Raw genomic sequence first — 15,030 nt, forward strand, 5'->3', positions numbered from 1 at the left:
TCAGCAGTAAGAAATCGATAATAAAAATAGCCAGAAACGAATTATATGACCAGGGTTGTCCAAACTGAAAAAGCGTAACTGTTACTGAGTAATCTTTTCCCAGACATTTCAGTATCATAAACTTCTGACTATATAAAACACAGAATAGGATAGTAGTTAAAGAGTATGGACTTAGGGCCAGGCACAGTGGCTCACCTGAGACCAGGAGTTCGAGACCAGCCTGTCCAATATGGTGAAACCTTGTCTCTACTAAAAATACAAAAATAAGCCAGGCGTGGTGGTGTGCGCCTGTAGTCCCAGCTACTCAGGAGGCTAAGGCACGAGAATCGCTTCAACTCGGGAGGCAGAAGTTGCCGTGAGCCAAGATCACACCACTGCACTCCAGCCTGGGGGTGACAGAGCAAGACTCACTCTCCAAAAAAAAAAAAAAAAACACAAAACTACGGCTGTAGGAGCTAGATTGTTTGGGTTCAACTCCTGGCTTGCCATTTACCAGTTGTGTGACCTCAGGCAAGTTTCTTAACCCTTTTGTGCCCCAATTTTCTCATCTGTCATATAGGGATAACAATATTATAAACTACCTACCTCACAAAAATATTGTGAGAATTAAGTATATGTAAAGCACTTAACAGTGCTTGCATCCATTAAGCATAATTATTAGCTATTATTATTACTGTTCAACGTTTGCTCTTGTCCCCAATAGATCGAACTGCAGGGTTCAGTCATTGTATATTTTCTTTGTTACATTTTTGCATATTACAAATTCATTACAATTTCTGGAGTCATCCCAATTTTTTAATTATTCATTTGTCTTTTGGCACTTGTCATTTCTATTTTCTTTAACATTTTCTGTTTACCTTTCTCATCTTGGAGCAGTTTCCACAGTGATGTATGCAACACAAATGGAGTGGTGTATTGTAAGAAAATATTAGAACTTCTATTTCTATTTATTTTTATCTACAAAAAGAAAGAAATTAATTGTTGCTAATATTTAATATACAGAATAAGCCTGGTATGCCCTCACTTGGTCCATATTTCAGACTGCTTTGTGTCACAAAACAAATTTAACAGAGTAGCAAAGAGTTCAATACTCAAAGGAGCTGACAGTAGAAATGGCATTCCTCACTGGTTTCTTAAGTTATTTTAAGTTACATATGACCAATTCAATGACTTTAAGCCTAATAGTGTCTTTTTTTTGTTTTTTTTTTTGTTGTTGTTGTTGTTTTTTTGAGGTGAAGTCTCACTCCATTGCCCAGGCTGGAGTGTGGTGGCGTGATCTCGGTTCACTGCAATCTCTGCCTCCTGGGTTCAAGTGATTCTCCTGCCTCAGCCTCCCCATTAGCTGGGATTACAGGCACGTACCACCACGCTAATTTTTTAATTTTTAGTAGAGATGGGGTTTCACCATGTTGGCCAGGCTGGTCTCAAACTCCTGACCTCAAATGATCCACCCACTTCAGACTCTCAAAGTGCTGGGATTATAGGTACGAGTCACTGTGCCTGGCCAATAGTATCTATTTTTAACTCCTGGCAAAATGGAAAGGCACCAAGCACAGATTTTTCAAGAAAACCGAAACAACAAAAACCTGAGCATGTGATCATAAGGAAATAAGAAATGTGGTGGCACTGTCACTCCTTGCACGCATTCATCTTATTCCACTATAAAAGTAAAGCCATGAAAATCTAATGATATAAGAAAATGACCCTGAAAACTTTAAATTATTATTAAGACTATTAAAAATAAAGATATAGACCCATTACCAACATTAGAACCATGTCTAAATAAATACTGAGTCTTGAGTTATTAGCCTGTGATATTTGAAAACCACTGTGTGATCACAGTATTTTGATCAGAATAGTATGAAATATTGTCTTCATCTGTCCATTAAAATTACTTTTACACAAATAATGATAGCGCAATACTATATACATTTAATTCTATTAATAAATATGCATATGCTGCAAAGTATACTTTAATATAATAAACAAACAAGGGTATACACTCAGTCTTGATTACCAAGGGTGGAAGGAAGAAATCTTTTCATGTATTTACTATTTATAAGACATTTAGAAAATAGATGTAGTTCAGAACTAAGAAGGTCTCAAATAATCACCACATAGTTACTTTTTTTTTTTTTTTTTTTTTTTTTTTTTGAGAGAGAGCATCTCACTCTGTTGCCCAGGCTGGAATGCAGTGGTGGGATCTCAGCTTACTGCAACCTCCACCTCCCAGATTCAAGCGATTCTCCTGCGTCAGCCACTCCAGTAACTGAAATTACAGGCATGTGCCACCACTCCTAGCAAATTTTTGTATTTTTAGTAGAGACAGGGTTTCAGCATGTTGGTCTGGCTGTTCTGTGAACTTCTGACCTCGGGTGACCCACCCACCTTGGCCTCCCAAAGTGCTGGGATTACAGGTGTGAGCCACCATGCCTGACCACCACATAGTTACTTCTTAAGCACTCCTCTCGTACGTTAAAAACTGTGGCCCTCTGAAAAGGAGCATGGTGAAGAGAGAGGAGGCTTATCACAGGTTTTCACTATTAGGATTATAGTTTAAAAAATGTTTTAGTGGCTGGGAGCGGTGGCTCACGCCTGTAATCCCAGCACTTCGGGAGGCCGAGGCAGGTGGATCACGAGGTCAGGAGATCAAGATCATCCTGGCTGACACGGTGAAACCCCGTCTCTACTAAAAATACAAAAAATTAGCCCGGCGTAGCGGCAGGCACCTGTAGTCCCAGCTACTCGGGAGGCTGAGGCAGGAGAATGGCGTGAACCCAGGAGGCCGAGCTTGCAGTGAGCCGAGATTGCATCATTGCACTCTAGCCTGGGTGACAGAGCCAGACTCCGTCTCAAAAAAAAAAAAAAAAAGTTTTAGTGATGGGATATACAATTGAAACAATTTAGAGACTTTAACTTGGGACTGGAGATAATTTGAGCTTTCCCCTATCATATCCGTAATATTTCCTTTTCTCAGTTTGTATACTATTTAACCATTTTTATACTTATTAATGATGTTAATCCTTTGATTAAATAAATGCTGAAATGGATAAATTCAGAGAAGTACATACGATTAGACAGGAAAAGAGAAAAAATCTGCAAGGTTAAGTTATCACGGGAGAAGAACACAATACACAAAAATCACGCAATTTATCAACGTAATGCAAAAGAACAAGCAAGAATTAAAGGCACTAAATTAATATATTAAATGTGTTTTGTTATAAAAATTTCCCTACATAAAAGTCATACTTAAAACATATGAAAACTATGCAATCTGACCTTGGAAACATAACAAAGACTTTACATATGAAGGTGCAATTCCAAAAATGTGGGGAAGAAATATCAATTTGCTTTAGCTTTCTACAGCTAGCTCTATCAAGAGCGAAGTGTATGTATTGACTGAACAGCCCATAGATTGCTCTGGGAAATAATTTATTTTTAAATTAGGTTGACATTACAATCACAAAGCACTGCTGGCTATGTGCAGGTTTATAGGTATTTTAAAAAGATTATTAACCAACATTGTAATAATCTGTTTGTAACAAAGAATAGGAACCAAAGTGTACTTCTCAGGCAACAACTTACTTTTAGATCACTTTACTGAAAATCTTAACAGCTTCAAACTAACTCATTTCACCTTTACCTTACTTTGCTATAATACAATATATTAATTTTAATAAAATTTAAATGATTATTCCTTGAGAATTAGACATTGTTCTAGACTCTTGGGATCCAATGGTTCTTGTCATCAGATCTTTTAGAATATTATAAAATACAATTTAATAAAGCTAACCTCCTCAACTCCCAGAAAACCAAATGACATATATAGTCTTTTGAAGAAAAAAATGTAATAAACTTCTTAAAATAAGTTATATTTCACAATATACATGCATTTAAACCAAGTTTCTCGGGTATATACACAGTAACAAAAGGAATAATATCTTCCTCAAGTGACAGAAGATAAAATGGATAGCCTCAAATATCTAGTAAGTATTTTCACTTTAAATACCTTCATATCATAATCAAACTGTGTTACGTTACTATCAAACAAAAAAAAAAAACTTGAATGGTGATTTTAAAAAAGTCTTCTTTGATGAAGCTGATCATCTCAAATATTGCGAGAAAATATATTTAGGTATATGAAATGCCTTTTCAGTAATTTCACTTGCAACGTAACTCATTCTTACTTTTCTTAATAGTTTACTATTCCTTCAACATACCATAATAGTTAACAATATTTACAGGAGTATTTTAAGTATATATTTGGCCGGGCATGGTGGCTCATATCTGTAATTCGAGCACTTTGGGAGGCTGAGGTGGTTGGATCACCTGAGGTCAGGAGTTCCAGATCAGCCTGGACAACATGGAGAAACCCTGTCTCTACTAGTAATACAAAAATTAGCTGGGCGTGGTGGCACACCCCTGTAATCCCAGCTACTTGGGAGGCTGAGGCATGAGAACTGCTTGAACCGGGGAGGTAGAGGTTAAAGTAAGCTGAGACAATGCCACTGCGCTCCAGTCTGGGCGACAGAGTGAAACTGTGTCTCCAAAAAAAAAAAACAAAAAAAAACTATATATTTATTTTCCTGAATTTCTCAACTTCTAGTTATTTAATAATCCTAAAACAAAAGTAATGCTTTCTTGTTATATGTGCATTTTCACAGTGTCTTTATTTCTGTTTTTATCTCATTCCATTTTCATACGAGAAGAGTTTTACTAAGTTAATTCTTGGCTTTCTGTTAATTTTCTTTAAACTAGTAGTTCCCAAGCTTTGGTATACATTAGAATCACCTGATGAACTTTCAAAAATCCCAATACCCGGGTCACACACTGTTTGTCTTAACATATGTGTTTGTATGACGTTTTCCAAGTTAAAATTAATAATAATAAAACCCCGTGCCCACTCCCTGTCAAAGAGCAGACCTAGAAAACAACCAATATTTTAGTGCTGAAAGTCAAGAAAAACAAACACATACCAAAAATAGAAATGTTATTTAAATCAAAAGGCAGATTGTTAAAACTGGAATTAATGGTAGCCTAATACATAATATAAATTCATTTCACCATAAATACAATACAGAAATAAAACTGTGGAAATGTTTCAGCATTTACAATCACTGTAAAACTGCTCAAGAGAATATTTCTGTGAAAATGAGAAAGGTGATTAATTTGTGAAGCCAAGCAAAGAAAACATGTATTCTAAATGAAAATAAGAATACTTTCAAGTAGAGTATCCCAAATAGAAGCTTAACATTCACACACACACACACACACACATACACACACATACACACACACACACACACACACACCAGGGGTTTGGGAGAATTTCCATGTAAAATAATTTTGGGAAATTCTGGGTTAAATGAAGGTAAGCAGGGCTTTTCTTAATTAGGATGTCTTGGAATCTTAAATAACATAATGTGATTTTATAATCTCTGAGACAGGTATAATATGTGGTCCTGCTTAGAATTCACTGACCTCCAAACTGTTTTCCCCTTAAAGCATTTAATGCAACTAGCATTCCACAAACAGAAAACTGTTGGAGATGCATTTATAAATTTGGGAATTTGAGATGGTCTTCAAAATAAATATCAAGAATCTACTTTTACCTCATATCACTAATTTTCTTATCCTGCCAGCAATTATTCAATACTCCACACAACATAATCAAATCTCCAAAGATCATTAATTTTGGAATTAGTACCATAGATTATCATATATAATTAAAAAATAGATTTTCAGTTACACTAAACATCAAATCAAAACAAAACCTGAGATAATCAACATATTCATCATGTGAAAGTATAAGTAAGCAATTTGTATGAATATTGGAATGCTATACCTCATCAAATTCTTCAGTCATTTTTCTGATGATTTCTGCATTCTGCATATTTCGAAACATCTCTATTCTCACAGTACCTGTGGAACAACAGATTTTACATTAATCTTTCAATTAATCTTTCAGATCAATTTCCACTCTCTCAAGCATTAACAAGTTATCTGTGAGAATCCCAAAAGAATAACCTTCCAACATATATTTTATATTAAAACATAAAATGTTGTTTGATCAGGCCCTTCTGACAGGACAGTACTCCTAAGAAGGAAAAGGAAGAATTTTGAAATTGCCGTTTTTAACTATAAATAATTCCATAATTAGACATAACATCAGAAATCTACCATAAGGTTCTAGATAGTTTAAATTACGTTAAATTGCTGATAAAAGTATATAATTTGGTACAATCTCTATGGTATGCAGTTTGGTAAATGTCTGCCAAAACTACAAATTTACATACTCTTTGATCCACAGATTGTACCTGTAGCAAAACATCCACTGACTAACACATGTGCAAAGTAATGAATGTAAAAGGTTATCCCTGAAGCACTGTTTGTAATAAAAAAAAAAAAAGGAAAGAAAGCCTATGTGCTCATAAAGATCAGATGAAATAAATAAAAAGGTGATATTAATGACGATGGTGGTGGCAGCTAACATTTGGGTGCTTACTATCTCCCAGGCACTTGATGCTTATACATTTAATCTTTACAACAGCCTTATGAAGAATGTACTATTATTTCTGAGACAAGAGGCATCTAGAGGTTTAGCAACTTGCAAAAAAAGTTTCCCGGTATCAGGCCCATGGTTTACATGCAGGCAGACTGGCTACTATGATTAACCACTACTCTTTATTGACTCTCAAAGTCAATGGAATCTATCAAAACTACAGATGGAGCTATCAAAAAATAAGCTATCTATGGAAAGATCTATAGGATATATTCAAACACAAAAAAGAATGGATACTGAAATATATTTGATTGAACATACATTAAAATATTTCTAGAAAGATACTCTAGTAAAACTGGTTGCCTCCAAGAAAGAGAAATGGGCAGTTGAGGTTTAGAAAAATAAGGGAGGCTATATTCATACTTTTTGCACTTTAAAAATTTGAACTACATGAATATATTACCCAAACAAAATTATGAATAAATACATTTCAAATAAAAAATAAAATGTAAAAAACTAAACTGAAAGACACTGCTCTTAAACACTATCAGGCATTTGTATAGTCCTTATCAATATGCACTCAGTAGAAGGCAAGAATAAGAATCCTTAACACAAGTTTGCCAGAAATACTGTGTTTTTGTTATCTGCTATCACAGGGCACAAAAGACGGAATATAAGGCTGGAAAACACGCTCTTGTATAAATATCTACATAGACAACAATAAAAACAGACTGTAATTGTAGTTGCAGTGATTACAACATACGTTAGAAGCCTCAGGAAATAAGTCATCCTAGAGTGGCTCAATGTCTTTAGAGTAAGACATAGTAGGGTTTCTCAGCTCCACCAGTTACCGGATATGGGACACTAGAAAAGTCACTTAGTCTCTATGAAACTAGGATTTCTAATCTTTTAAGTGGTGATAATATCACTGCAGAGCAGAGAGCCTTTCTTCAATGTTCTAACTGCTACTGCCTGGAACATTACTTAGCACATGGGAAACATTCAAACAAATAAGGATGATAAGAGAATTAAATGAGATAACAAATGTAAAGTATTTGGCATTGCACCTGTAACATAAAAGATACTCAGTATTAGACTCTCCTACTTTGGGCATTCATTTTTTTTTCTGATACATTATCGTGCCCATTTTGGAAGCAAGCTAAAAGCTCCAGTTCCTAAGTTGAGTTCTACAGGAAGTCAGATTCCTACGTATGCACAGATTCAAATACTGTTTCAAGAGACGAGCTACCTCTTTTATCCCAAAACCAGGGAAAGTAATTCCAGAGGTTTTCCCATCACCTAGACCTATAGCATCCACCTCCAGAGTAGACATATCAGGTCCAACAGCACTAAACACCCTGTTCAAAATGCCTAGTACCTATCATAGGGGTAAGTTAAGACAATGATGAGGTAAATTGTCAGAAAAGTCAAGAAGGACCCAGCAAACTTTCTTATCCTCATATATATGAACCACAGTTTAGAGAAATGTCTCACCCCTGTCCCTCCTCAGTCATTTTCAATTCTCCTCCTCTATTCTATGATGTCAGCCAGGGCATAAACTCCAAGCCTTCTATACATCCCTCCAACTAAGTACACAAGTACATAGAAGACTGAAAGTAGACAGAACTTTACTCAGCAGCAAAACAATTTATCCAAATATAACACAAGGCTCTTTTAAGTTTATATTAATAATAGCTTTTGGCCATGTGTGGTGGCTTACACCTATAATACCAGCACTTTGGGAGGTTGAGGTGGGCAGACTGCTTAAGATCAAGAGTTTGAGACCAGCCTGGGCAACACGGCGAGACATCATCTCTACTAAAAATACAAAAAAACAGCCGGGTGTGGGTGGCACATGCCTATAATCTCAGCTACTCAGGAGGCTGAGGCACAAGAATCTCTGGAACCTGGGAGGCTGAGGTTGCAGTAAGTTGAGATTGCACCACTGTACTCCAGCCTGGATGACAGAGCAAGACTCAAAAAAAAAAAAGTTTATAGCTTTTATGACACACCATTCTTGCTTACCTCAAATTACTGAAGTCTAAGTGTGATTGAAATACACTAACATTGTCTAACACACTTAGCAAAAGATCCTTCCAAATAGTAGATGCTTTCTAAGTAATTGCTCCATGTATAAATCATTTTAAAGCTTTTCTTTTACAGAGTGGATTATAGCGCCTTAATAAATAAAATGTAATCTAGTTATGTACTAGAGATAATCCAAGCATATGACAGGATCATTTTTATTGTCATCTAACTTTTTATTTTTTTTATTTCTTTTTTTTTTGAGATTGTGTCTTGCTCTGTTGTCCAAGATGGAGTGCAATGGCGCGATCTCAGCTCACTGCAACCTCCGCCTCCCGGGTTCAAGTGATTCTCCTGCCTCAGTCTCCTGAGTAGCTGGGATTACAGGCACACGTCACCACGTGTAATTACTCTCTACTAAAAACACAATAAATTTTGTATTTTTAGTAGAGACAAGGTTTCATCATGTTGGCCAGGCTGGTCTCGAACTCCTGACCTCATGATCCACCCACCTTGGCCTCCCAAACTGCTGGGATTACAGGCGTGAGCCACCGTGCCTGGCCATTTTTAGTTTCATTTTTACATAACCTAGCCTGATAAACAGCAAACTGTAAATCAAGACTAGACATAAATATGGATGGATTGGTAGAAAAAATCTGAGTCAGGAAAGGAGAAGAAATGTTGAGTCTACTAAAACTGAGAAGGATTCACTAAACAAATATCAGTATACCAGAAATGTAGAACTTAACAGTTACCTAGTAATGCAGTGACTACATTTAAGAGTCTTTTTCAAGATTTGAGGAGGGGGTCTGGGGAAGAGGTAAAGAAAGAGACACTTTGATACCTTTCAAGCTTAATCGTAAATATCTTGGGATGCATGGGATCTGTCTAAATAGCATGTGCAAAAATGAAAAAAACCCCTCACAAATTATGAATAAAGATACATTTTTGATACTTATAGATTTTTTAGAATGCCTTGAAAACAGAAATTGCTGTGATTACATCTCCAATGATGAGTCTGTCTCTAGATGGCAGCCTTCACTTTATAACAGTCCTTGTGGGGGAGGAAAAAAAACTAATGTATTTTTTCTTTTCTAAATACAAAAGATAAGTAAAACATTAAAGTAAATGTTTTTAAAAATCACGTATTGGCACATAACACGTGAGTATCGGTTAACCAATCTTTCAAGACTGCACAGGATGCAGTCCATCTACACCAAGAACAGAAACTTTACCAAATACTAGAATATCAAATTGTAGAGCTTGTTTGAGCCATGCTAGTATAGCCCAGGGCCAAAAGCAAGCACTATCCTAGCTAGAGCTATAGAACTGTTCAAAGATGTCCAAAGTATTTTCACCATATCTTCAAGAACTATTAAAATAAGTTCATATCAGTGCTAATGTTGTTCACGTAAGACTTAGAAGAAATGACTGTAAGAAAAATAATGTCTGTCTGCCACCTCAGTTCTATTACGACTATTAATAGGATTCAAGATAGGCAGGGTTTCTTGACCTGTGGCACATGGACTCCAAAGTACCTATGAACCATTTTAAAACATACGAAAATTCATGTCTATGTATTTTTGTAGAGAAAGTCCCAAAATTTTCAGGATATTATTAAAGAAAATCAAGAACTCAGGCAAAAATTACACATTAGAGACAAAATGTCAACCAAAAAATTTTAGTCATAGGGAACTAAAGGGAGAAATAAAATGATAACAATAAAAAGTAATTCTAGAGAAGATTGTTACCTTTCATCGCATGGTATGGAAAAGCAAGGAGTAGAAAACAGAGAGTAGAAAAGGCTGAACTCTTCTCCCTTTCTAATTAATGAGGCCATGAGTGAAATAATCTGATATAGGGAGAGCCAGGTTTCATTTCTAAATTCAGGGTGAAAAGCACAGAGAAGCTGCCCACATTGTATACAAATCCATAAATTATAGAGCAAAAAGTTTTATCAAGTACCTTGTTTATAGATGACATTGTATAATTGGCTCCAGTTACATAATTTAAGATTTAAATATTTGAGACTATTTAAGATTCTTTAGCAGTTTCTTATCAGACTGCATAAATGATCAAGTCCTGTTTCTTCAACCTGTGCTTCAAAGCTATGTCACTAGGGGTCCCAGATAATCTCAAGTATACTTTGAAGTCTCTCACAACTTTTTTCAGGTGCCACTAAGACTTTCTCAATTCATCTTTTGCCTAGAATACCTATTTTTCATTTTACAAAACTTTTATGTATGTAAGGAAAAGAACTGGTTGGGTTTAGTATTTCAGTCTCAAGGAATTTTTCTTAACTGAATTCCTATAGCATTTTTAAAAAATATGCTTTCTATTTTAGAATAGTTTTAGACTAACAGAAAAGTTACAAAGATAGTATAGAGATCCCATACACATCAGATTCAGTATCCCTTATTGTTAACACCTAACATTAGTATAGTACAACTGTCACAACTAATGAGCCAATATTGATAATATTAATAACTAAAGCCCATACTTTATGCAGACTTCCTTAGTTTTTACCTAGTATCATTTTTGTTCCAGAATACCACCAAAGGTGGTAGCTGTCATGTCTTCTTAGACTCCTCTACACTGTGACACTTTCTCAGACTGTTTATCTCTAGAATGAATTCATTTTGCATTACTGAAACTTGATACACATTAGCAATTTCCCACTTCCTGCTTCCCCCTCCCCCTGGCAATCACCCTTCTGCTCTCTCCTTCCATGAGTTAACATACCTCATGTAAGTGTAATCAAGCAGTTATTTGATTGATTTCTGTGTGTTTCTGTGGCTGGCTTATTTCATTTAGCATAATGCCCTCCAGATTCATCCATGGTTGTCACATATTGCAGAATTTTCTTCCTTTTTAAAGCTCAATAATATTCTATTGTATGTATATACATTTTATTTATCCATTCATCCATCCATCCACAGACACTTTTTGGTGTTATTCCCATGAATTCATTGCCAAGACCAATGTCATGAAGCTCTTTTCTCCCTATGTTTTCTTCTAAGAGTCGGTAAGTTTCAGGTCTTACGTTTAATTGTTTAATCCATTTTGAGTTGATTTTTGTGTTAAAGTGTAAGGTAAGGGTCCAAACCAATTTCATTCTTTTGCATGTAGATATCCAGTTTTCCCAAACACCATTTGTTGAAAAGACTATCCTTTCCCTACTGTATATTCTTGACACCCTTATCAAAGGTAAGTTGTCCATACATACGTGAATTACTTCTGGGCTCTCTATTCTGTTACATTAGTTGCTATGCCTATCTTCATACTAGTGCCAAACTGTTTTGTTTTGTTTTTTTTTTGAGACAGGGTCTCACTCTGTCATCCAGGCTGGAGTGCAGTGGTATGATCATGGCTCACTGCAGCCTTGACCTCCCCAGCTCAGGTGGTCCTCCCACCTCACCTCCCAAGTAGCTGGGACTACAAGCAAGCACCACCATGCCCGGGCTAATTTTTGTATTTTTAGTAGAGATAGGGTTTTGCCATGTTGCCCAGGCTGGTCTCAAACTCATGGGCTCAAGTGATTTGCCTGCCTCAGCCTCCCCAAGTGCTGGCATTACGGGTGTGAGCCACTGAACCCAGCTGATGTTTTAACTACTGTACTTTTGTATCATATTTTGAAGTTTGGAAGTGTGGTGCTTCCAGCTTTGTTCTTCCTTCCTCAGACTTGTTTTGGGTATTAAGGGTTCTCTGTGATTCCATATGAAGTTCAGAATTTTTCTATTTCTGCAAAAAATCACATTGGAATTTTGATAGAAATTTCACTGAATCGGTAAGACCACTTTAGGCAGTATGGACATTTTAACAATATTAAGTCTTCCAATTCATGGACGCAAGATGTCTTTCCATTTGTTTGTGTCTCCTTTAATTTCTTTCATCAATGTTTTGTCGTTTTCAGTGAGTCTTTTACCACCTAATATGGTTTGGGTCTGTGTCCCCACTCAAATCTCATGTCAAATTGTAATCCCCAATGTTGGAGGTGGGGCCTGGTAGGAGGTGGTTGGATCATGGGGATGGATTTCCCTTTTGGTGTTGTTTTCATGATAGTAGGTGAATTATCATAAGATCTGGTTGTTTCAAAGTGTATAGTACCTCTCCTCCCTCTCTTCCTCCTGCTCTGGCCATGTGAAGATGTGCCTGCTTTCCCTTCTAATTCGGCCATGATTGTACGTTTCCTGAGGCCTTCCTAGCCATGCTTCCTCTGCAGCCTGCAAAGTCGTAAACATTAAACCTCTTTACTTTATAAATTACTCGGTCTCAGATATTTCTTTACAGCAGTGGAAACGGACTAATAACACCTCTTAAGTTTATTCCCAAGTATTTTATTCTTTCTTATGCTATTGCAAATTGGAATGTTTTCCTAATTTTCTTTCAGAAAGTTCACTTTTAATGTATAGAAATACAACTAAATTTATATGTTGATGTTGCATCCTGTTACTTTGCCGAATTGATTCATGAATTGTAACATTTTTGTGGAATAATCAGTTTTCCTTTTTTTTTTTTTCCCTTGAGACAGGGTTTCACACTTGTCACCCAAGCTGGAGTGCAATGGTATGATCTCGGCTCACTGCAACCTCCGTCTCCCAGGTTCAAGCAATTCTCCTGCCTCAGCCTCCTGAGTAGCTGGGATTACAGGCACCTGCACCATCCTGGCTAATTTTTTGTAGAGACAGGGTTTCACCATGTTGGCCAGGCTGGTCTTGAACTCCCGACCTCAGGTGATCTGCCTGCCTCAGCCTCCCAAAGTGCTGAGATTACAGGCATGAGCCACCATGCCCAGCCTGGTTTTCTATATATAAGATTATGTCATCTGTTAACAGAAACAATTTCACTTCTTCCGTTTTTTTTTTTTTTTTTTTTGCTTGCCTAATAGCTCTGGGCAGAACTTCTGGTAATACACAGAATAGAAGTGGTGAGAGTGGGCATCCTCACCTTGTTCCTGATCTTACAGAAAAAGCTTTTAGATTTTCACCATAGAATATGTTAGCAATAAGCTTTGTACATATGGCCATTATTGTGTTCTATTTTCCTCTATTCCTAGTTTGCTGAGTTTTTTCTTTTAACATGAAAAGGGTGCTGGATTTTATAAAACTCTTTGTCTGGTATCTACTGAGATGACCAAGTGATTTTTATCCTTCATTCTGTTAATGTGGCATACCATATTAATTGACTTTCATTTGGTGAATAATATGCTGTTAAATTTGGTTGCTAGTCTTTTGTTTAGGATTTTTTGCATATATACTCATCAGGGATCTATACTGGCCTTTTTCTTTTCGTGGTATCTTTTTTTTGTGATGTCTTTTCTTGGCTTTGGTATAAGAGTAATGCTGCCCACATAAAATGGGTTTACAAGTGTTCCATCCTCATCGATTATTTGGAAAAGACTGAGAACTGGCATTAATTCTTTAAATGTTTGGCGAAAGTCACCAGTGAAGCCAAATGATCCTGGGACTTTTCTTTGTTCTCCTAATCCGCCCACTGGTTATAGGTCTGTTCAGCCTTTTTTTTTTTTTTTTTTTTTTTTTTTTTTTTTTTGAGACAGAGTCTCACTCTGTCGCCCAGGCTGGAGTACAGTGGCGCGATCTTGGCTCACCGCAAGCTCCGCCTCCCGGATTCACGCCATTCTCCTGCCTCAGCCTCCCGAGTAGCTGGGATTACAGGCGCCCACCACCATGCCCGGCTAATTTTTTGTATTTTTAGTAGTGACAGGGTTTCACCGTGTTAGCCAGGATGGTCTTGATCTCCTGACCTTGTGATCCACCTGCCTCAGCCTCACAAATTGCTGGAATTACAGGCATGAGCCACCGTGCCTGGCCCAGCTTTTCTTTTTCTCCATAACTCAGTCTTGATAGGTTGTATGTTTCTAGAAATTTAGTCATTTATTCTAGATTATCCAATTTATTGGTGTAGAGTCGTTCCTTGTAGTCTCTTACGATGTTTATTATTTCTGGGACATCATCTTTAAAGTCTCTACTTCCATTTCTAATTTTCACACTTTACTTGTTTTTGATGACCACAAAGGTTTTAAGAAGCAGTGGTCAGGTATTTTATACAATGTCTTTCGATTTGTCTGATGCTTTTCTCACGGTTAGACAGGGTTTATGGATTTTTGGAAGGAAGGTAAAGAGAGAAATTGCCATCTTCATCATATAAAATCAAGTCACTATCAATATGACTAAACACTACTGATTATTAATCATGAACATCTAGATGCAAGTGTTTGTCAGTTTTCTCCTTTGTAAATTACATTTCTCCACCTCTTTCCACACTGTACTCCTTAGAAGTCACTATGCACAGCCCACACTTAATGGGTAAGAAGTTATGTTTCATTTCCTTTAAGATGATTTAGGTATCTACATAAATTTTTTTAACTCCTTTTTTTTTTTTTTTGAGAGAGAGAGAGGGGGGGAGAGAGAGAGAGAGAGAGAGCGAGAGAGGGAGAGCGAGAGAGCGTGCTCTGTTGCCCAGGCTGGAGTGCAGTGGCACAA

At 36.7% G+C, this 15,030-nt stretch overlaps 1 protein-coding gene across 4 annotated transcripts in view; it reads right to left on the minus strand.

The window, feature by feature from the left end:
- The window catches only part of STAG1 (STAG1 cohesin complex component), a 407,390-nt gene that overhangs the window by 192,877 nt on the left and 199,483 nt on the right, over positions 1–15,030 (minus strand). For 3 of the 4 annotated variants that reach the window (XM_034957447.3, XM_034957449.3, XM_034957448.3), the window contains one exon: positions 5,846–5,922. In XM_034957447.3, coding sequence (XP_034813338.1) covers positions 5,846–5,922 — 77 coding nt within the window. Of the gene's footprint in view, positions 1–857; positions 5,686–5,845; positions 5,923–15,030 lie in introns of those variants that run through there. The other variant, XM_063602940.1, reaches the window with a different exon arrangement.

This window comes from Pan paniscus, chromosome 2, assembly GCF_029289425.2.
Source record: "Pan paniscus chromosome 2, NHGRI_mPanPan1-v2.0_pri, whole genome shotgun sequence".
NCBI classification, from domain to species: Eukaryota; Metazoa; Chordata; class Mammalia; order Primates; family Hominidae; genus Pan; species Pan paniscus.